The sequence below is a fragment of the Pseudorasbora parva genome, chromosome 17 (genome assembly GCF_024679245.1).
Source record: "Pseudorasbora parva isolate DD20220531a chromosome 17, ASM2467924v1, whole genome shotgun sequence".
Classification (NCBI taxonomy): domain Eukaryota; kingdom Metazoa; phylum Chordata; class Actinopteri; order Cypriniformes; family Gobionidae; genus Pseudorasbora; species Pseudorasbora parva.
The window spans coordinates 27,445,054-27,468,313 of NC_090188.1; the positions used below are offsets into that span (position 1 = coordinate 27,445,054).

At 40.1% G+C, this 23,260-nt stretch overlaps 1 protein-coding gene across 5 annotated transcripts in view; it reads right to left on the reverse strand.

Moving 5' to 3' along the window:
• The window catches only part of pcnx1 (pecanex 1), a 55,501-nt gene that overhangs the window by 23,194 nt on the left and 9,047 nt on the right, over positions 1–23,260 (reverse strand). For 4 of the 5 annotated variants that reach the window (XM_067422176.1, XM_067422175.1, XM_067422178.1 and 1 more), the window contains exons 5-8: positions 17,145–17,213; positions 12,190–13,815; positions 3,752–3,881; positions 617–810 (exon numbers count right to left, since the gene is read on the reverse strand). In XM_067422176.1, coding sequence (XP_067278277.1) covers positions 617–810; positions 3,752–3,881; positions 12,190–13,815; positions 17,145–17,213 — 2,019 coding nt within the window. The remainder of the gene's footprint in view (positions 1–616; positions 811–3,751; positions 3,882–12,189; positions 13,816–17,144; positions 17,214–23,260) is intronic. The other variant, XM_067422179.1, reaches the window with a different exon arrangement.

The following is a 23,260-nucleotide window of genomic DNA, read 5'->3' on the forward strand; positions in this document are numbered from 1 at the left end:
AAAACCCACTAAACCCACTACACACTAATTTTATTGTGTTTGTCTATTCAAAAACAAGAGATATTTATAGATATATAGATACACTATTGATCCCGAGAGGGAAGTAAGACAGCATGTTCCCTGACCGGAAGCAAACCTTAACCACAGCCGTGAGAGCACTGCATCAATACCTCTAGAACCGCAGGGAAGAATTTGACTGACCAAAATAAAGACCATGCCACACAAACAAGCATACAAAAACAAAATGTGAAGTAAATTCATGATGTTAGCTGTATGATCAGTGTGATCACAAACATCCTAATGTTTACGCAAATAAAAATCACACATACACATGCAGAAAAATCTGTAAACTGAGATAAAGATTAACTCCCACACCCAATACAACCTGTCAATCTGACGAAAACCTGCTACAGATGCACACTGACTGAATATTGGTTCCAGAAAATGACATGCAAATTATTAACAGACATGAAGAAACAGCATGCAGGTGTGACAAATAGCATTTGATGTGACAGACAGCATGCAAGTGTGAGACACACGGGATTCAAATTTAACAGGCAGGTGTGACGGATGACAAGATGATGTGACAGACAGCAGGCAATTTTACGGTGCATACCAAAGTCATCCTGCAGGCTGGTCACGCCCACAGTGGACGCCTTATCCGGACAGCCCTCCAACTGCGCACTTCCATTCCTGACCAGCAGGGAGGCGCTAGTGCTCAATACCGTCACCTGAGACGGCGTGCGGGACGGCTGACCTCTGACCTGTGACCCTGAAGCTTGAGATACCTGACTCAGAGCCTCCTGCAGACTGGAGGAGTAGAAATATTCATGATTCGGAATGAGTAAGAAACTGCGCATGTGACACAGGTATGGGCATTTTGGTAATTTGTGTACTCGACCAAAAAAAGTCAAATGAGTACTCTGGGAGTTCATTGCTGTTAACAATGTTGCACACTGCTGTTCTTTCAGTGCATTGTGTCCAGTTATTGTTAACTACAGCTAAAACTTGTTTTTTGGTGATTGAAAAAGCTGAAATAAATCAAAATGTAAATATTCAATAGAAAAACTTTCAATTGTCAATCGTGTCAACTTCCTAAAATGAAACCCAAAATTAGTCACTGATTTTGTTGAGTGAAATGTTTTGGAAAGTAAAAAAAAAAATGTTAGTCATTTAAATATTCTAGTACTTGCGGCCATCCCTAGAGTGAAAGTAAGTGTGTTCGTGCTTATAAAGATGAGGTAGACAAAAACAGAACAAGATGTTGGAAGGAAGTGCAAGGTCACATTTATAGAGAAAAACAGACAGATGGTAGTGAGAGACAGTAGAATGAGGGCTCTGGAGGTGTTATAGGAGCTGACAGGAAGTGTAAAATGAGAGGAGTGCTGAACGGGAAGGAAGAGATGAGTATTCTGATTTCACCACCAGAAAAAGCAAGAAAGATTTTGAAGTTGTGTGTGTGTGTGTGTGTGTGTGTGTGTGTGTGTGTGTGTGTGTGTGTGTGTGTGTGTGTGTGTGTGTGTGTGTGTGTGTGTGTGTGTGTACAAACAAAACATTACTAGGTAAAAACAGAGCGAGAGGGGAAATCTTTTTTTTTTTATCTATATAATATTCAGAGATGACTTTATAGATGTTTATATTTTGCAAGTAACAAAATCATATGCGTTTATTTGTTTTCTATTAGTTGATTGTTCAAGAATGCAACCAACAGATTAAGTCGTTTTTAAAAATGTTGTTTTGCACATTCCTAATATCTACATTGGTTGCTATATTAATGACAAGCATCAGCAAAACAAGTGGCATATGAGAGTTGCTGACTTGTCATTTTGGAAAGCGATGATGGAAAACTGGAAAACTGATGAACTCATCAGTGCATCACAAGCGTTTGAGGCATCACTGTGTTTAATACACATTCATGTGGATGATGTGTCTGTAATGTACACTACATCTCCTATGCATTGTGCATGATGCTACAGTCATATATCCTGAAAAATATAGGTTATATATTTGAAATCAGATCTGACTATATATATATATATATGTATATATATATATATATATATATATATATATATATATATATATATATATATATATATATATATATATATATATATATATATATATATATATATATATAAAACATTCTAAATTACCCATTCAGTTTTCATTCTTGTTTCAACCAGAATTAAAAATTACATACACCACCATTCAAAACATTGGAGCTGGTAAGAAGATCTTAAAAAGAAGTCTCTTTCAAAGATCAAAAATACAGTAAAAGTATTTTTTAAAGGTTTCATTGTTTTATTATTTTTAAACGTTTATATTTTAACATTTTATTATAAAAGCAAATAACTTTTTTCTATATTTTAAAACGTAATTTATTCCTGTGATAGTAAAGCTGAATTTTCAGCATCATTCCTGCAGTCTTCAGTGTCACATGATCATTCTAAAATGCCGATTTGACGCTCAAGAACCATATTTTAAAGCACTTGTGCTGCTTCATATTTTGGTGGAAACAGTGATACAATTTTAAAGGATTCTTTGATGAATAGAAGGTTAAAACTAACAGCATTTTAAACAAACTGTCACAATGTAAAAGTCTTTACAGTCACTTTTGATCAATTTAAAATGATTGTTCACCATTTACTCAAGTCGTTCCAAAACCTGTATGAATTTCTTTCTTCTACACAAAAGAGGATATTTTGAAGAATATAGGTAAAAATGTATTTTGTGCTCAGCAGAAGAAAGACATTTATACAGGTTTAGAACAACAGATTTTTTATTTTTGGATAAACTATCCCTTTAATGCATCTTTGCTGAATAAAACTTTGAATTTCTTTAAAATCTCACTGACCCTAAACTTTGGATTAAGATTGTAAAAGTAAAACCACACATGGTTACTGCTCTTTGGCCTAAAAACAAATGGACAAATTTAAGTTAGTTATGCCAAATAAATTACAAAGACTGTGAGTAGTGTCAGAGAACTTGACCGGAGAAACAAAGTTAACTGAAAGCATCAAGATTCCTTTAAAAGAGAGACAGACGTGCCCCAGGCCTGAAGATGAGAAACAGCACTCATACACTCTGAAGCTATCTATGATGGCAAAGGATGGCTGTGTCTGGGTGATATGGATGGATTTAGCATGTGAGAGAATGGCACAGTGACCATAACTCTCCAGGATACAGTAGTATAGACTCCATGTGTGTGTGACTGTGGGGGTGAAGTTAGACACCAGGTCACCATGTGGCTTATCAGAACAAAAAGACCCCAAAAATACAAAAATACACAAAAAAACAAAACAACAGAACTCATGCAAGAACAAAAATAAGACATGAATTGAATGGAATGGAAAAGGCAACATGACCATATGCTTCAGGTACCAGCACATTGATACTCTGAGGATGGGTTAAAAGTAGGGATGTGACGGTGAGGATATTTTCCACTCCTTTGGGGAATGGGGGGGGGGGGGGGGGGGGGGGGCAAGTGATGAAATTGGTGTATGGTTGAACACTGTGTAACATCATAACACAGACTAAATGCAGCAAGCCTAGTTAAAAGTATATAAAGTAGTAAGAAGAGGGTAGCAAGGTAGCGATTCAATTTCATGCAGTGCCCCAGAGGAGTATGGAAATGACAGTTAAAGTTGTGTAAGTAATTGAGGAAGGAGAATAATGACGTGGACATCAGAACAGGTTAGTCAAAGCTGTTGTTCTGCAACTGGCCGATCAGTCCCCGGGTAAGTCGTACCTGAGCGGGGATCCGATGAGAGAGGTGGGGGGTGTGGAGTTACTTCCTGCGTTGTGCCGTCTACGCACCGCTTGCCGGCGAAACGTACTACGCTCTCGGCGAAATGTGACTGTGTCGTCGTTCCCTGGGGCTACCATAAAAGAGAAAGGCAGGAAGGAGTCCATCAATAGGGGAGCCACCAAAAACACGCTTTCATTGAACTAGCAGAATGCAACGCTGCATTACAAGCACAAGCTGCACTCTTGCAAGACAAGCATAGACAATTACCAAACACACCAACGCAAATACAAAGAGCCTGATGCTTTCCCGTGTCATATTTAATGCAACACAAATTGAGTTCAAAAGATTTTGGAAAATTATTTTAAAAAATGACAGTGTCAAGATTCATCAGGTTTAATTTGTGATAATGGTTGGGAGGGAGCATGAAGAATCATTTTCACACATTTGGCACCTCTGAGTCCAGACCTTAATTTCATTGAAAGTCTTTCCATCAGGAGGTATTGACTATGCAAGAGTTGAGCACTCTGTAAAGTCTACTCCAGCACATCCCAAAGACTTTCCATGAATTTAAGAACTCAGAGGTGCCAGTTCATGTGTGAAAATTATTCTTCATCCTCCCTCCCATTCTTTCACAATTTGAACCCGATGCATCTTGACATTGTCATTGGCATTAGCAATTAAAGAAACAAACTTAGGCAAAACATGTTCAGGTCAAAGCATCTGAATAATTTTGGTCCCAAATGTTTATACATTTTACTGGTAGTCCACTGTATGAAGAATATTTGGGTATAACATGTCACAGTTTATTTATTTTGCTAGCCTCAATTACATAAATGAACTATAGTGTTCTGCACCCACTAGTAAAAAATGATACCTGGTGCCTGAATAATTTTTGGTTTGACTGCATATAACATTCTAGAAACATAATAATCACTGCAATAATGATCCAATCATATACTCTTTACCATTTGCCTATTTAAATTAACTGTAGAAATGTCTTTAAAATAATCATAAAATGGCCCTTATATGTCACAAGACATTAATAAATCATGTTAATTTCAAATACTTATATCACTGACAACAGTAGTCCGGCCAGGATATTGTCATTTATAAGTTGTTGTTGCAGCCCTCAACTGATGTTGATGTTGACATGTTGTGTTTTGGCCTGAAGCGCCACCCTCCACCTATCGACCAATCACAAAGTCAGTAGTGTTTCAGCATCCGGGTTGCCAGCTCTGCTCTAGTTTACCACAGCTGCAGCTACACATGTTCCTGCTGCATCCTGCAGCCTGGCAACCTCGAGTCAGGGGTGAGGGGGATACTCCGCTCCACAGTAATTTGAAAGTGATTGCAGTACCTGTTTTGGCCTAATATTGGCCTGTATTCTATTAGCGTCCGGGTCTCCAACATTGGACGGTCTCGCTGCCACCGAAGGTAAATAAAGGCCGATCTCTAAAAGCGGCCAGGGCTATTATTAGAACCAACGTTTTTCTGAACGGGCCTGAGGCCAAAGGCCCGCCGACTATGATGACAGTTTAGACAGATGACAGCCCCCTCAGTTTATTATACAAATATAATAACATTTGTTAAATAACAGTTGTTTAAATTATTTTAACATAATTAAAAAATTATTATAACGTCTCAAATACTGGAACAAATAAAAAAAAACTTTTTTTCTTTTCTTTTTTTGCATGATGTTTGATTGACAGCTGTGTTAAGGCAATAGGCTGTCTCATGTATGTGACACGGCTCACGCCTGTGACTTCATGAAGTGTGTTTACCTATTCACTTAGCCTGTAATTTGCAGTTGTGTGATAGAGAAACAGCAGCCATACAATACTGAATTTGTTGCAGAGGCTGGTGCGAATGATGAGGAGTTTACAGGGGAGATATAGAGGAGGAGGAAACTGAGGAGGACGAGGATTAAACAGAATTGGAGGATTTTTTTAAACTTCAAACCAAACAAGACAGAAATAGTTGAACTTTGGAGCGGTAAGGTGTCTGTTGCCTTTTGTAATTAATCAAAACCGAATTATCACCGTGTATGGTTAAGTGTTTACAATGCACTTCTGGTAGCCTATGTTTGCTACGTATTTGATTCTGGCCTCCTTCCAATGAAGTCCTGGACCGCAATGCGCTCGAGTAAAAAAAAGGCACAGGCCTATATTAGAGGATTTACGGTACACTTCCTTTAAAGCTGCAGTAGGGAGTTTTTAGAAAACGTTGACTTAGCCTGAAAATTTAAAGGGGGGGGGGGGGGGGGGATGCTGTTTCATGCATACTGATCTTTTTACACTGTTAAAGACATGGAATCCCATACTAAACATAGACAAAGTTTCAAAAGTTAAGGTGGACGTTTGATGGGAGTATTTCTTTGTCAAAAATAATACTTCCGGTTAGTCATAAGTTTCGGCAAGTTTTTTGCGATCATGCGTCCCCTTTGACGTTAATGGGGGCGGAATTTCCTTGTATGGGCCTTACGGACAATTCTACCGGAAGAGCGTGAGAGAGAGAGGGAGAGAGCGAAAGTAACAGCCTACGCCCATCAAAGCGCTGGCTCGTAGGCTGCGCTGCACAGGTGATGTGCACAATTAACAATGACATCAAAAAGTGCGTTTTTGGTTGCCAGACCAAGACAGTCCTGCACAGATTCCCCAAAAACCCCGCGGTAAGGCAACAGTGGATGGAATTTGCTTTTCCGGATCAGCAACTGAGTTGCGCGAATGTTTATATCTGTTCGCTGCATTTCGGTGCCGACTGTTTCATAAACAAGGCCCAGCTTGACGCCGGATTTTCCAATCGCCTAATGCTGAATGATGGAGCAGTCCCAACGATAAAGGTCCCAACGTTAGAACCGCGGGCGGTGAGTTAGACTGCTTCAAATGTCTGTGTTTTTGCCAATGCTCATCAAGTAGCCCAAACATGATCATGTATAGTTACTATATATAGAAATTGATCAATGGAGCATGCGATGTGTAGTGCGTGTACATTTGTTTAGCTGGCCACTATATGTGTAACTTTATGTTTGTGTATTGTAAAAGCACTCCAAACAACAATACACAAAGAGTGGGGAAATATGTTGAACTAAATAAGCACGCTTCTTCATTCAAATGCGCTACTATTCCGTGTCTTTCTATGTAAACACTAACTTAGCCTGCCGTGCAAAACCAGTCCGCTTAATAACATTACAATTGTCTACACAAACCACGCGTAAACACACACACACACGTGCACAACTGCACTTCCCACATGTACACCTTCAAAGACAAAAATACGACGATATAATTCAAGTATAAATATGTAAATAACACAAGTCGCTAAGCATATTATATAGTTAGTGTATAACTTGTACCACATAGAGACGTCCTGCTCTAGTCGTTTTTGCTGCTGCTCCTGTTCAACTGCAGCCTCTGGGTCTGATTCCGGATCATAGATGTATGGCTGTATCTGATTAAAAGCCATATTTTTATTTTGAATAAAGTTTTTCCCGCTGTTAGGGATGACACAGCTTTACGACGCACTCAACACGGCGGCGCACGCACGTCATTATTTAGCTCCGCTCACACGACACGCCCACACTCGCTCGGCTTTTTTCGGAAAGACTCGGAACAGCGCATCTTTCTTATATAATTATTAAAAAAATAAAGACTTTTCGGAGATATGCAGGATGCAATGCTACTCTATAGGTACTCAAGATTGACATGACACTGACTGAAACTGAGTGTTTCACCCCCCCTTTAAAGAAACACAACTCACAGGTCACTCCCTCTTGCTCTCTGCTGCGCTACAACAAAGACTGTAAAAAAATCTGGACGTAGTGCCCGTGACGTCACCCATAGGATTCCGATAAGCCATTCTGAAGTGTAAAGTAGAGACGAGCTTGCCGTTGCCATCTTGGCGCGATGACTAACAGACAGAGGATAAATGGCTATCCACTTGTCAATCAAAGTGGCCACACCTTATTTATGCAGCACTTTAAGTCTTCATATAATGTAAAGAAATGAGTTAATTAAAAAAATTCACCCCCCTCACAGTTGTCATGAAGGGCAAAATAAGCCATATAGACCAAAACCATAATTTGTACCAGGCTGTAAATATGTTTTTTTTTTCTGCTGTAACGTTGGGCATTTTAACATGGGGCTCAATGAGATTCTGCTCCCTTCTGGAGCTTGTCCCTAGTGGCCAGTCGAGGAACTGCAGTTTAAGTCACTTCTGTATTGGCTTCAAGAGAAACTGTGGGAGGTTGCCGCTTGCGCTACAGCCCTCCCTCCAAATGAGACTCCCCTATCACAACGGAGCATTCAGGTGAACGCACAGGTGTGAAATAAACATTTATGGAAATGTAGAAATTAAAGCTAAAGCTCCAATCTGCTCCAAAATCCCGAAAATAAGTCAGTTAGTGCCTCAGTGACAACTTCACTCAGAGAAGACATCAATCTCAGCTGTCAAACATGAGGTCACACCCCCCCGTTTTTATAGCATCAAATAACTAACTAAAACTAAAAATTAAAAAAATGAACACTTAAACGAACTACATCACAAATTATCGTGATGATAACTGCTTTCAATTACATAAACTAACTTTGGAGAAAAAATATTCAAAGTGTAATTATATTGTTTAGTTTGCCTCGTGTCCATTAGAAAACACAGAGGGGCAACTATACTGGGACCGGTCACAGGGGGGCGATCGAGGCGCGGAGGCTTCAGTTTCTGAGAGGGGTGCTGCAGGCTCGGCTCTGACGAGGAATCCACAACCAAAACGACTTGGAAGGAAGGGAGGAAGCCATGGTGTGCGCAGGACATCAGGCAGGGGACGTCGTTTTTATCATCGTCATCTGTCTTTTTCTGTTTACTCGTCTTTATTTTATGAGCAGGTGCCACTGGAGGAATTGGCAGCTTGGATTGTTTGTCTGCCATAAGCAAAGCTGCGGCACACCAGTCATCTTGAATTTGAAAGCCTGACTGTACGCGCTGTGCAAGAGAGCGCATGAGAGGAGTGTGATCAGCGCACACAAGCTTGATTGACACTGCTAAGACACTCCTCCTGGCTCTGATTGGTTGTTGCTTACTGGGAGTGCTGTTTTTCTGCAAATGGCAATTGGACCACTGGGAGGAGCCAGAGGAGCTTGATTTTTTTCACAGATTATCTGTCTTATATTCTACTGTCAGGACATAATGACAGGTTTAAAGGTCCCATGGCATGACATTTTTATTTGATGAGGTTTTTCAACATTAATATGAGTTCCCCTAGCCTGAATGTTGTCCCCAAGTGGCTATAAATTTTGATCGGTGTAAACCGAGTTTTGGCTGTCTTTCTCTGCCTTTGAGAAAATGAGAGCCCAGACAAGCTGATCTTGAATTCTCCTGTTATGATGTCATACCAGGAAAGGTTACCGCCCCTTCCTCTGCTCTGCCCGCCCAGAGAATTAGTAGAGAATAGATTCAGTTTATCAGTGGATGTCAGCAGCACAGGCTTTACCATATGGATTCAACAGCACCGCCACAAACAGTGAGTAACAGTGTTCATTAATGCCTGATCTGGGATCAGTGATGTGTAGATACATCATTTAAGTTCACACAGACTTTCTTTCTAAATCGTTTAATACTGTCAGTCCTGCAGCTGGCCGTCTTGATGCCCCAGTGAATCAAGCCAGTGACTAAAACGATCAACTTCACGTTGTTTCTGTTAGTAGCATGAAACAAATCTGTTATTTAAATTATTAAACTACAGAGAGCAATCAAAGAACACTCTTTATAATGTTCGGATCGGTCAATCACACGTATATCTGCAGTCCACACTTGCCCAAACTGCCGTTTGAATGACGCTGCTCATTATGCTCAACAGAAGCTCTTACTGTATTCATGTCGATGTCGTGTTTGTTGTTAGTTGTGGTTAAAGCATTTTGTGAGAGAAATAATGTTGCAAAGTTCACTGGTGTTTATTCAGAGCTCTCAGATACAAACAAAACAAACTTGGGCTCTCAAACACTCGGTGCAATAACACTTTCCCAGCAATCTTTCCCTAGCTCAGTCTCTCTGACTGGCAGCACTGCAGCTGCTCCTGCGCCTGACTAAACCACGCCCCCTCTGCAAGTAATCTCATTTCAAATGCAAAGATGTCAGCCAATCACAACAGTGGGTGGTTTTTACCTACTGCAGCTTTAAGTCCTGCAACTTTTTTTTTTTGCCCAGCAGTTTATACATTTAATTATATATATATATATATATATATATATATATATATATATATATATATATATATATATATATATATATATATATATATATATATATATATATATATATTATATAATATATATATATAACATTTTTTCAAAAATATATATATATTAATATTTAATATTTTTGTCATCATCATAATTAAATGTCCTCAAAAATCTTGCCAAAGTTCTGCCGAACATGCAGTCAAAAAAGGCAATATTGTAAGAAACATATTTAGAAATAGGAATACAACATTGTGATTATAAGAAGAATTCAAATTTAAGGTAATGATGTGTTTGCAACCAAACTACAATTGAAAAACAACTAAAACTGCTTTGTCATCTCTCTGAATCCAGATGGTTAATAGCATTGCCTTTACACCATTATAAACAGTCTTTGCGAGCAGTTTTAAACATGGACTTTAACTGCAGCACTCCCACAGTAGATGAACTTTGACCTGATCTGATGATTCATCACTGAAAGAAAAACTTTATTACTACAATAAAACGGCCTAAACTATCTCACGCTGGACCAGAAGTGCTGTAAACCAAGGCAGAATGGTTCTTTAGAACAATGCTTTTTCTATGTTCAGACCAGCTAATTCGTGAGTAATGAGCCTACAGAGAAGACAACAGAGTAATAACCTAGAATGTTAGACAATGTTCCATCAAACATGATCAGTTGCTGTTACAAATAAACAACGCACATCAGAAACAGCTTAAATTTCAAACCCTCTAAGCACTATAGTGCAAACACAGGAGAAAAGATATCATATGCACAAAACAGACATCACACACACCCCTCTATATTACAGGTCTGTGCTTCCAAAACAAAAAAAACAAAAACACAGCATATGATCACAAGTGGTCAGCAGTAGATAAAGGTGTAAATGGGGGCCATGATACTTTAGAATTATTTAATCGACATCCAATCACTGAATCAGCATTCGTGTGGCAATTCACTGTCACAAGCAAATGGTGCACAAAGACTGAATGGTCACTGTGGACCAAAGGAGAGAATAAACCCTGCAGATCTTCCAGATATAGATTCAACAGGCTGTCAGAGAAATATATCCGCAATTCTGCAGGGGTGTGTGGGTCACAGCTGCACTGGCAAAACACATTGCATTAGCATCTACTAGCTTCTAGGCAAAGCTTGTTATGTGATTGGCAACGTTCTGCTGAAAAACATCCATCTGAGCTCTAACCTGCAGCAGACCTCAGATGTCTAGCACTTCAGACTGATCTCAGAATTACTACAGCCCGCCCAAAAATGAAAATTCATCATTCATTTGTATGACTTTTTTTGCATCAAACAACACAAAAGGAAACATTAGGCAGAATGTTCAAGCTGTCATTTACCAGACATAGAAACTGAATGGTGACCAGGAGATTTCAAGGCAAAATAGCTTGTGAAGAACTAACTAAAAAAAATTTATTGTTTCCTGAGAAATTAATTTGTTTGAGTTGAAAATGCACTCTCTCTCTAATTTGAAACATCACAATCAGTTAAAAACCATTGACCCATATACATTATTAATGTAAAATCTGTAATGCCACGTCTTGTCATGCTATATTTTTTATATGCTAACTAACATAAATTAGATTTGAAAGTGAATAATGACTTAAAGTAGGCTTGACATGCCATAACCTTGTCATTTTTATTCGAAACGACATGTCAACCCTAACAGTTTTGGTTAACAGTCATAACTCAATTTTTTCAGTAAAACATCAGACTTTCTCTGGTGATGTATACCAAATTCTCCAATCTTTCAGTCCCTTAAACTTAGCCCCTTTCTTAAATTAAACTGCAAGCTCACATTCAGATCATCTTCCATCCAATAAACAACCACTGATAGAACCAAGTCCCCACCCTAATGTTTTTTGTTTTTTTCAACAATTCCCTTGGATGTACATCATAATATAAAAGAAAAGATCTGTCACTACTTCTGTTACATTGCGTTCCTGACACAAAGATTATGGCTCATATGGCTTGTTTTTTTTATATTGCTTTTTTATTATTTTTGGACCTTGACAGCCCCAGGTCAGCATTAACTTCCATTATATTAAAAAGAGGAGCGTGGACATCCTGATTAACTTCTCATTTTGCATTTTATGGAATAAAGTCATAAAGATAGACAGAACTTTCATTTTTAGATTGACTATTTTCCCTCTGTAAATAAGTGCATGTGCAATATCGCATTACTGTGTGCTCACCCCGTGATCCTGTCGTTGCGTCTTGCGTGTGACTGAGGGAGATGGGGCAGGGCAGGCTGTTTCTGGACCGGGTCACTGACTCAAGCTGTGAGGCCCTTCCCAGCAGGGATGCCGCATCCAACACCTCCCCCTCTTTTGCCTCCAGGTCTGACTTGGAGGTGGTAAGGGGTCTAGAACTTGCTGGTGCCCCCAAATGATGAGGGTCATTAAGGCAAGCAGTAGTGCTGCTGTCCAGGCTCAAGACCCGGGCGTGAGTTTTGGCGCTACCTGTACTCGGAGTACGTCGCGAAGCTCTGCGTTTGCCCTTCTCCTTGTCTTTTTCTCGTTCCCTTTCCTTATCTCTTTGACTGTGAGTTTGCACACCGTGCATTTTGGCCAGTAGCGACGGGCCGTGGCGATCCTCAGGAGAGGGGCAGGAGTGGGGTGTGCTGGATGAGGAGTCTGTGCTGAGCTGGTGGGTGGAGTGTAGGCTGGAGGCACAACTAAGTTCGCTCTGATCACTGGAGTCTTCCTCTCCTTTCATGAACACTGCTGAGCGAGGCTTTGCCATGCCACGTCCACAAATGTATTCCCGGTGCCTGCTGGCATCAAAACTGCTTGCCCGCTGCTTACTGCTTCGTCGCCGACCACTCCGGCTGGCGGCAGACGAGGAGGCAGCCCGGTGAACAAGATTGGCTGTTTTGGAGCGCACTTTGTCTGGTTCCACCTCTTGGTGCTGATGTGAAAGACCAGCAGAGACATCTATGCTAGTCCTTGACACCATCTCCACAGTCCCCTCCCCCTGTTGGCTCTCTGAGTTTGTAGGCTTAGGAGCATCACCGGTGGGCAATTTGGTGGCAAGTTCGTTGGCATGGGGGTTTTTATTAGCCTCCCCCGAGGCCACATTAGAGTTACGTGGGTCGGTATGTCCCGCATTCACCTTCTCATCCCCAGACAACGACAGCAGGCTTTCTACATGCGTGGAGCTGGTCTGCTCACTGTGCAAGCTGCTCAGGGTGCTGTTGGTATCCCGGTCTGTCCCACTGCAGTAGCTCTCAGTGGAGCCGCTGCTGCGTGTGCTTAAACTCCGCAAACTTTCAGCACTGCGTCCACCTGTTCTTTCCCGACCCCCTTGAACACCCTCTAACTGGTAAAGCCCAGATCCTCCTTCCCCAGCACACTCTCCTTCCCCTGCCTCTCGGGAGACAGACTGTGATATCCTGTGACGCTCCTTCGGGTGATATCTGTGGAATTCGGTTACTGAAGTGCTGGGAGTTCCAGAGTCTGGCTGCTCAGAGCTCTCCGTCGCCCTCTGTGACCTGGAGGCCTCCATTTCACAGACAGGATCCAGTCCTCCCCGGCGGGGTGGGGGGTACAGGCTGAACTCGGGCAGAGAAGGATCTGGAAAAGCAGATCCTGCGGAACTTGAGGTTCGAGGCAATCCACGAGGTCGAGATGACTCTTTGCGAAATGACTGTGAATGGGTGGAAAGATGGGCAGTAATTTCTGTGTCACAAGAGGACAGAGACTGACTGAAAGGGTGGGGGGTGGAGCCATAAAGGTCCTGAGCCAATGAGGTTGAAGGCTGCATGGAGGCAAAAGAGTCATTGGAGACAAGGCAGAACATCTTTGGGTCTGACATCAAATCTAGAGGGAAAGAGAAATATAACAGAGTGTGTGAAAATTACACCAACTTGGAGTCAAAATTGACTCTATTTTTAATGGACAATCCTGGTCTTACAGTGAACATAAGTTGATATTGCAGTTTGGATGCTTTCATTGTTAATAGATGTCTGGGACAACAAAAGTGTATTAAGTTGACTGTATCTGTAAACTCTCTATGTACACAACCCAAAGTGAAGGTGTTGTAGCGTTTTGAAGAGCACAGAGCTGGTTTTTGCTGCTGCAATGTTTATGCACCATTAAGCAGAGCGGACCATATGACAAAATTAATAAATAGCCACCTCAATCATTAAATCACTTTACTTTCAATCATGAAATCAATGATAAGCCAGCATTGTATTTTTTTTTTTTTAATGGTGAGGGTCAAGTCAAACTATATCTACATCCCTAAAGGCTGCAACATTCTCTCCAAGAACAGAGAAAAAAGTTGACGTCATTTTGTTCTCGCAGCCCTGGTTTGGGAGTTATCGCAGCTTGTTCTCGACAAATCGCCTGAGCAGAACTTTTTTCTTGCAGGTGTCCGAGAACTATTGTGTGATTGGTCAGACATTTAAGGTGGCGTGGTTAAAAACACAGATGATCGCACCTGCTTTTCTCGTGAAGTATGGAATGTACTGGCCAGAACGAACTTTGTTCTTGTTCTTGCCCCCTCGAGAAAACGAACAAATTTCTTTGTTCTTGCAGAGTATGTTCCAAGCTTAATACGCACACCATTTTCTGTGCACTGACAAAGTGCTAAGTACTGACACACTTATCAGCCAAACTCATTTATAACTCCATTCTACACACTATCCAAAAACCATACTGTCCATAAGGTTTTTTTTACTTACAGTGCATCCGGAAAGTATTCACAGCGCTTCACTTTTTCCACATTTTGTTACGTTACAGCCTTATTCCAAAATTGATTAAATTAATTATTTTTTCCTCAATTCTACAAACAATTCTCCATAATGACAACATGAAAGAAATTTGTTTGAAATATTTGCAAATATTTGCAAACAAAATCACATTTACACAAGTATTCACAGCCTTTGCCATGACACTTAAAATTGAGCTCAGGTGCATCTTGTTTCCACTGATCATCCTTGAGATGTTTCTAGAAACTTGATTGGAGTCCACCAGTGGTAAAAACATTTGATTGGACATGATTTGGAAAGGTACACACCTGTCTTTATTGGTCCCACAGCTAACAGTGCATGTCATAGCACAAATCAAGCCATGAAGTCCAAGGAATTGTCTGTAAACCTCTGAGACAGGATTGTATCGAGGCACAGATCTGGGGAAGGGTAGAGACCAGGGAGGTGACCAAGAACCCGATGGTCACTGACAGAGCTCCAGCATATCTCTGTGGAGAAAGGAAGACCTTCCCGAAGAACAACCATCTCTGCAGCACTCCACCAATCAGGCCTGTATGGTAGAGTGGCCATATGGAAGCCACTCCTCAGTAAAAGGCACATGACAGACCACCTGGAGTTTGCAAAAAGGCACCTGAAGGACTCTCAGACCATGAGAAACAAAATACTCTGGTCTGATGAAACAAAGATTGAACTCTTCGGCTTGAATGGCAAGCATCATGTCTGGAGTAAACCAGGCCCCGCTCATCATCTGACCAAAGCCATCCCTACAGTGAAGCATGTTGGTGGCAGACTAGACAGGAACGAGGTAGGAAGATGAATGCAATAATGTACAGAGACATCCTTGATGAAAACCTGCTCCAGTGTGCTCTGGACCTCAGACTGAGGTGAAGGTTCATGTTCAACTCTGTGAATGTCCTTAAGTGTCCCAGCCAGAGCCCAGACTTAAACATCTCTGGAGAGATCTGAAAACGTCTGTGCACCGACACTCCCCACCCAACCTGATGTAGCTTGTTTGTAGAATTGAGGGTAAAAAATAAATTCAAGCCATTTTGGAATAAGGCTGTAACGTAACATAAAATATGGAAAAAGTAAAGCGCTGTGAATACATTCTGGATGCACTGTATGTCCTCTGGACGGTCTGAGCCCAGTGTACAGTGCTGATGTTACCTTCTGTGTCATCATATTGTTTACAAAAAGCTATTTTACTGATCACAAACATCTGGTTTCAAGAGACACAGGCAATCTTTCTTCATGTCGGAGGTAAGTTTCAGCTATATATTATAGGTTTTCAACTTTTAGGAAATACTTTACAGTTGAGTCAATAAGAATAATAGCCTTAATTACCAATTCTTACTGATTTCTTTTTTTTCAAGTTTTTAAAGGGTTAGTTCACCCAAAAATGAAATGTATGTCATTTAATGACCTAATGTTGTTCCACACCCATAAGACTTTGTTTGCTTGACGTTTGTTTTCAAACCTCAAATAAAGATTAAAACAGTCATGAATCAGCTTATTGATTAAAGATTTGGATCACGTTTCAAACTGCCAAACTGCTGAAATCACGTGACACAGGCAAGCTGAATCATAAATCAATCCGCTGATTCATCGCAACGGGACCTGTCGGCGATTCAAACTCCTGCTGTGTGAACTTATTTGCCATAAACTCTTTGCAGAACACAATCCTGGCTCCCTCTGTCTCTCCAACAATTTTCTCCGCCATAATCTTTTTTTCTTTTTCTCCACAAACCAGCGCACATACAATTTGAAGCAAACTTTGTGCAGTTTATCATTTTTAATAACAATTCAAGTCTCGCGCGAGAACTCCGGTCTGACGCACGTGTGATCTCGCGTTGTTTACTTGTCACATCACACATGTAGTTGGGAAACGTAGTTTGCACACCTGTGAAAGAGAGCTGTCGGCGATTATTCCTCCTGTAGTCACGCAGTGTGAACCCCTCTGTTGCCGATCCATTGTGCAGTGTAAAGACAACAGTGACTGAATGATACACCAGATAGTCATGCAGTGTGAAAAGAGCAGTGACCCGACGAGTTTGAAAATCCTGCAGTCTAAACTATGCTTAACTGATGTCACATATGGACTACTTTGATGATGTTTTTATTCCCTTTCTGGATATGGACAGTATAGTGTGCATACACTTAGATACGCTGTCGGACTAAATATAAAATATCTTAAATTGTGTTCCGAAGATGAACGGAGGTCTTAGGGGTGTGGAACTACATTTGGGTGAGTCATTAATGACATAAATTTCATTTTTGGGTGAACTAAACCTTTAAATACATCAGTATCTGTCTGGATGTCCCATGGAAGAAAAAAAGACTATTTCTTAAAGTGAGATCAATAAGTGAACTTTTAGAGTTTCTAGAGACTAATTCGCATAGCATTATACTATAGCCGATGTTAATTAAGATTCACACCTTGGTCCTGACTGCAACTCTGAGCTAAACTCAAACTGATGTCATCGGCAGCCTTTCCAACACCTGCCCCTGCAAACAGACAGGGAGATAGACAGAGAAGGTCAAGTTTTATAACTTATTCATTAACTTAACGTATCCTCTCTCTGTCTCTCTCTCTGTCTCTCTGTCTCTCTGTCTCTCTCTCTCTCTCTCTCTCTCTCTCTCTCTCTAGATAGATAGATAGATAGATAGATAGATAGATAGATAGATAGATAGATAGATAGATAGATAGATAGATAGATAGATAGATAGATAGATAGATAGATAGATAGATAGATAGATAGATAGATAGATAGATAGATAGATAGATAGATAGATAGATAGATAGATAGATAGATAGATAGATAGATAGATAGATAGATATCTCCCTTTCACCTTTGCAACTTTATTCAAACACATCTCTGACCTGGCCTGTGCCTGCAGTACTGCAGGTCTTCTGACATATTGCTGCTGTCTGCAAAAAAACTCTTCTCTCTGATCAAACACTTCTATTTATAGCTATACTAAACCTGGTTCACACTACTGTCCTCTGAGTTTTTTTCCAACTTTTTTTTTTCAAAAAAGTAAATCAACTTCTAATGAACACTTGAGAACACACTGTTATGTTCCTGCTGCTGTCATTTGGTGTTACCATCATTAGGCAACAGGGAAGCAGGCTGCACCAGGTTTTCATGACAAGGTGAATTTCTTATATATAAACCAGAGGGGGTATTTTTGAAAAATTTTTTATTCATGAAAATGAATCACGAACAGTGGGTATTTTGTCCAACTGTTCCAAGTAAAATTTATATAATTATGAACTTTAATGAATCAATATCGGAATTAATATTTTAGTCAATTTTTACATAATTTTCTCTTATACCTTGTCCTTTTCTCACTGGAAAGTGCTCATAAACATTATGAACAAAAGTTGGTCTCATACGAATTATATAATTAGACAATATGTTTTCAATTTGAACTGCTTCGTTTGAATTTCTCTTTTCAAGCTTTAGTTTCTATACATATAGTGGGTAGACATGTGCCGATTTTCGATAATGCGATATATCACGATAATGAATATGCACAATATTGTTATCGTGGGCACTTTAAAATATCGTAAATAATAATTTATTAACAATGCACTCAAGAATACTTTGCCCATCAACCGTATAAATGCTCAACACCGCTGTATTCTGCGTCAAAGGAAAGCGGTCAGATATAAACAAGCCCAACGTGCGTTTGCACATGACTGAACCGGACCGGTTCAACCGGTGAAGGAGATGCGCAGATGAAGTGCTGCTCAGTGACAGCAGAGGGCCCTGATGGAACGGCAGAATGCAGCGATTACCCCGGAAACCCGCAAACAGCCATTCGTTTTTGTAATCTCAATGTCGTTCATCACAGCACCAAATACTTAATACTTAAAGACTTAATAGGCTATTTATTTTCAAACTTAAACATTTTTATGTTTTAATCTGGACTACAACATGCCCTAATAATTAGAACTGTTCTAATTATTTGTTATTGTTCAGTAAAACTTTGAGACATCCGACTTCATTATTACCAAACTGACAATGAAAAATACTTATAAAGAATTAATCATTCTAAGTAATGTTAATTTCTTAGTTACTGTTTAATAACATTACAGTCAAAATCAAAATAACTTTTTAATGGACCTAAGATAAAACTAACAATGATCAGTATTTCTTAACTAACATTAACAAAAACATTATACTTTCTGTACCAAATGTAGCTGTTGCTCAATCTTAGTTAATGCATTAAATAATGAGACCTTGTTGTAATTTGTTACCTGTTGTTCTTTATAGCCTAATTATTTTGCACTTTAATCTGTTTGAAAATTGTACTTTTACAGCTCTGAAAAAAATCAAGAGACCACTTAACATTGATTTCTCATTGTTTCTTAATGTTAAGTGGTCTCTTAATTTTTTTTCCAGAGCTGTATATATTTTTGGTGCACTATTGTATTAAACATTCAGTTATTTTTGCTATTACAAAAATAGTTCTTAAAGCTGTTATGCTATGGCAACACTTTTTTTTGCATCTTATTTCAATATCGTGATAACATCGTATATCGTGATAAAACTTCAGCAATTAATAGCAACATGAAAAATTGATATCGGCACATGCCTAATAGTGGGGAAACAATTATTTGATCCCCTGCTGATATTGTAATATTGCCCACCTACAATTTTTATTTTTATTTTACTGGATTATTTTAATGTATAGAGACTTAATATCAACCCAAAAATACAGAAAAACAAATTATATGAAGGTTATAAATTGAATAATTTGAAGATTATAAATAAATTGATCAAATAACATTTGATCAAGTGAAATAAGTATTTGATCCCCTACCAACCAGCAAGAATTCTGCCTCCCACAGATTGGTTATGTGCCAATGTGGAACACAGATTAGTCCAGAAAGTACTCCTAATGTCAGCTCATTATGTTTATAAAAGATACCTGTCCACAGAATCTGTATCTTACATTCCAACCTCTCCATCACCATGGGCAAGACCAAAGGGCTGTCAAAGGACGTCAGGGACATGACTGTAGACCTGCAAAAGGCTGGAATGGGCTACAAGACCATCAGTAAGAAGCTTGGTGAAAAGGACCTAGCTTTTGGTGCGATTATTTGGAAATGGAAGAAATACAATCACCCTTGGTCTGGAGCTCCATGCAAGATCTTGTCTCATGGGGTAAGGATGATCATGAAAAGGGTGAGGGAACAGCCCAGAACTACACGGGAGGAGCTTGTTAATGATCTCAAGGCAGTTGGAACCACAGTCACCATGCAAACTATTGGTAAAACACTATGCCGCAATGGATTGAAATCTTGCAGTGCCTGCAAGGTCCCTCTGCTCAAGAAGGCAAATGTACAGGTCTGAGTTTGTTAATGGTCATCTAAATGATTCAGAGAAGGCCTGGGAGAAAGTGCTGTGGTCAGATGAGACCAAAATGTATCTTTGGCATCAACCTAACTCAACGTGTTTGGAGGGAGAGAAATATTGACTATGACCCCAAGAACACCATCCCTACAGTCAATTGCGGAGGTGGAAACAAGCTTAGGGGCTGTTTAAGGGTACAGGATGACTTGTATGATAGACGGGGTCATGTTCCATAAAAATCTTGGATGAGAATGTCCTTCCCTCAGCAAGAACTGAAACGGGTCAAAGATGGGTCTTCCACCATGACAATGTCCCCAAAACATACCACCAAGGCATCAAAGGGAAGAACAGGGCTCAAACAGGACTCAAGAAGAAGCACATTAAGGTCATAGAGTGGCCTAGCCAGTCTCCAGACCTTAAAGGACAACTCCGGTGAAAAATGAACCTAGGGGTAATTAGTTTACCGAGTAGATCGTTCTCTGGGATGCGTTTTATTAAAGTATGGAGTGAACGTAAAGATTTTATCTCTAAAAACAGATTAGCTTATAAGGCTAGTGTATGGGGCATTGTAAAATTAAATCACTTAGCACAGCGTTCATGGTTCAACTGGTAGAGACTGTTTTCCAAGATGGTGCCTGTCTGTAAACGCGTAATGTACTGTCTTTATAAAAAAAATTCGTATTAAACTGTTTGTACACTTCTCAGTTCTCAATGCTCAATGTAGGGACCCTCATTATGCTACCGTGTAAGTGTGAGGCAATTTTGAGCCTTGTTAGTGGTATTAACTAACGATTTAATTTTACTTATCCTATTCCCCATACACTCACGTTATAAGCTAATCTGTTTTTAGAGATTAAAGGGGGGGGGGGGGTGAAACACTCAGTTTCAGTCAATCTCATGTCAATCTTGAGTACCTATAGAGTAGTATTGCATTCTTCATATCTCCGAAAAGTCTTTAGTTTTATTATATTTATAAAAGAAATATGGGCTGTACCGAGTGTTTCCGGAAAAAAACGAGCGCCTGGAGGCGTATCGTGTGGGCGGAGCTAAAGAATGACAAGCGCGCAAAGCGATGACGTCCTCAAGCTTAGAGAGAAACTCATGGCTATCGAGCTCAGCTAATAGATATATGATCCAGAATCATTCGGAGGCTGAAATAAATTGAACAAGAGAAACGGCAACAGCAGGACGTCCGTCTCTGTGGTATGTACTGTATTTAGTGGCCTGTCAACATTTGTGTGTCTTTACTCGCAGTTTATGAGGACATGATTCGGTTTATGGACTATTGTATGTGATTAAACCTTAGCAGTAGCAAGCAAAACGGTTTTGCACGTCAGACTAGTGTAACGTTATACATAGAACAACAACAGAGTCCTTTAGCGCATTTGAATGATGAAGCACGCAATCGTGTCGTTTACTGATGTTTACTCACGCGACGAGCCAACAGCATAGACATTTGAAGCAGTTTTACTCACCGGCTGCTTCCAAAGCAGGACCGAACCTTTCTCGCTGGGACCGCTCCGTTAAAAACACACTTCTTTGGTATGATTTGGTGAAGTCCTGACAGCAGTGAACGGTGGAGATCCACTTTTGCGACGCGATTGAAGCAATGTTGTGAAGCTTCCCGTCATTTCAGCGCTGCCTTCCCGGAATGCTGTGCTAAAGCGTTGAAGTCACCCATAGGAATAAAGTGGAGCGCGGCGCCTGGATCGACTGGATCTGCACCTGAGTGTTTATGGGCGTGCATTTCCTCTCTCGCTCTAGTCACACACGCACGCACACCCTACTGGGAGAAGAGACCGTACGGCCCATACAAGGAACTTCCGCTCTGTTGACGTCAAGCCGAGCCATACTCGAAAAAAACTCTCCGAAACTTGTGAGAAACCGGAAGGAGTATTTTTAACACAGAAATACTCCATCAAATGTCCAACTTAGTTTTTGAAACTTTGTCTATGTTTAGGATGGGAATCCAAGTCTTTAACAGTGTAAAAAGCTCAGTATGCATGAAACAGCATTTCACCCCCCCCCCCCCCCCTTAAACTCTTTACATTAGATTTTCATGAAAATGCATCCCAGAGAACGATCTATTCGGTAACCATGTGTTAATTACTCCAGGTTCATTTCTCACTGGAGTTGTCCTTTAATTCTATTGAAAATCCGTGGAGGAAGCTGAAAGTTTGAGTTGACATGCGGCAGCCAAGAAACCTTTAAGATTTTTCCAGGAAATGATCTGCAAAGAGGAGTGGACCAAAATCCCTCCTGAAATGTGTGCAAACCTGGTGACCAACTGCAAGAAAAATCTTACCTCTGTGCTTGCCAACAAGGGTTTCTTCACCAAGTACTAAGTCATATTTTGCTTAGGGATCAAATATTTATTTCACTTACTGAAATGCAAATAAATGTATAACCTTTATATAATGTGATTTTTCTGGATTTTTGGTTCATATTCTGTCTGTATTCATTAAAATAAACCTACCATAAAAGGTAGACACATTTTTTTGTAAGTGGGCAAACTTGCAAAATCAGCAGGGGATCAAATAATTATTTCTCCAACTGTATAGGGGCAGTTTCCTGGACTAGTGATTAAGACTAGTCCTAAACTAAAATGGCAGATTTAACTTAAAATTAATGTTGTGTTTCAAAGAAGACACATGGATTACTTGGATTATGTTAGTGAAGATCAATATAAACTTCTGAACAAAATCTTTACCCTGACAAGCCAGACCCACATCAAGATGTTGGGTCTGGGAACACACCATTGAAAGGGCTCAATCCGAGGGGAGGGACAAATGGTTGTCTTTCAAAATCCCTCTGCACGCAATAGGATAGCGCTACAAACAACCATAGCAACTAAGAAGGTGATGTAGTCAGAGGGAGAGTCCTTTCTTATGAATGACTTCAGTGCCGTTCTTTGTTCTTTTCTCAAAGAAAAGCTTAACTCCAAAGTCTTCCAGAGTCGTGGCCAACGTTGATTCGAACAAAAGCCGTTGTTCTCCAGCAACAGCAGCCGTCTTCATTGTTTTCAAGTAGCAGGGAATTCACGCAGAACCGCCACAACTCTGACATCATTAGGTTAAGCCCGCCCACCAACTCTATAGACAAGGTGATTGGTTTGACTAGAGTTTGGTTTTTCAAGCTCACAAGCCAACAGAGTTGCTAGATGCCCTAGCTGCAAACCACATTTGCTAC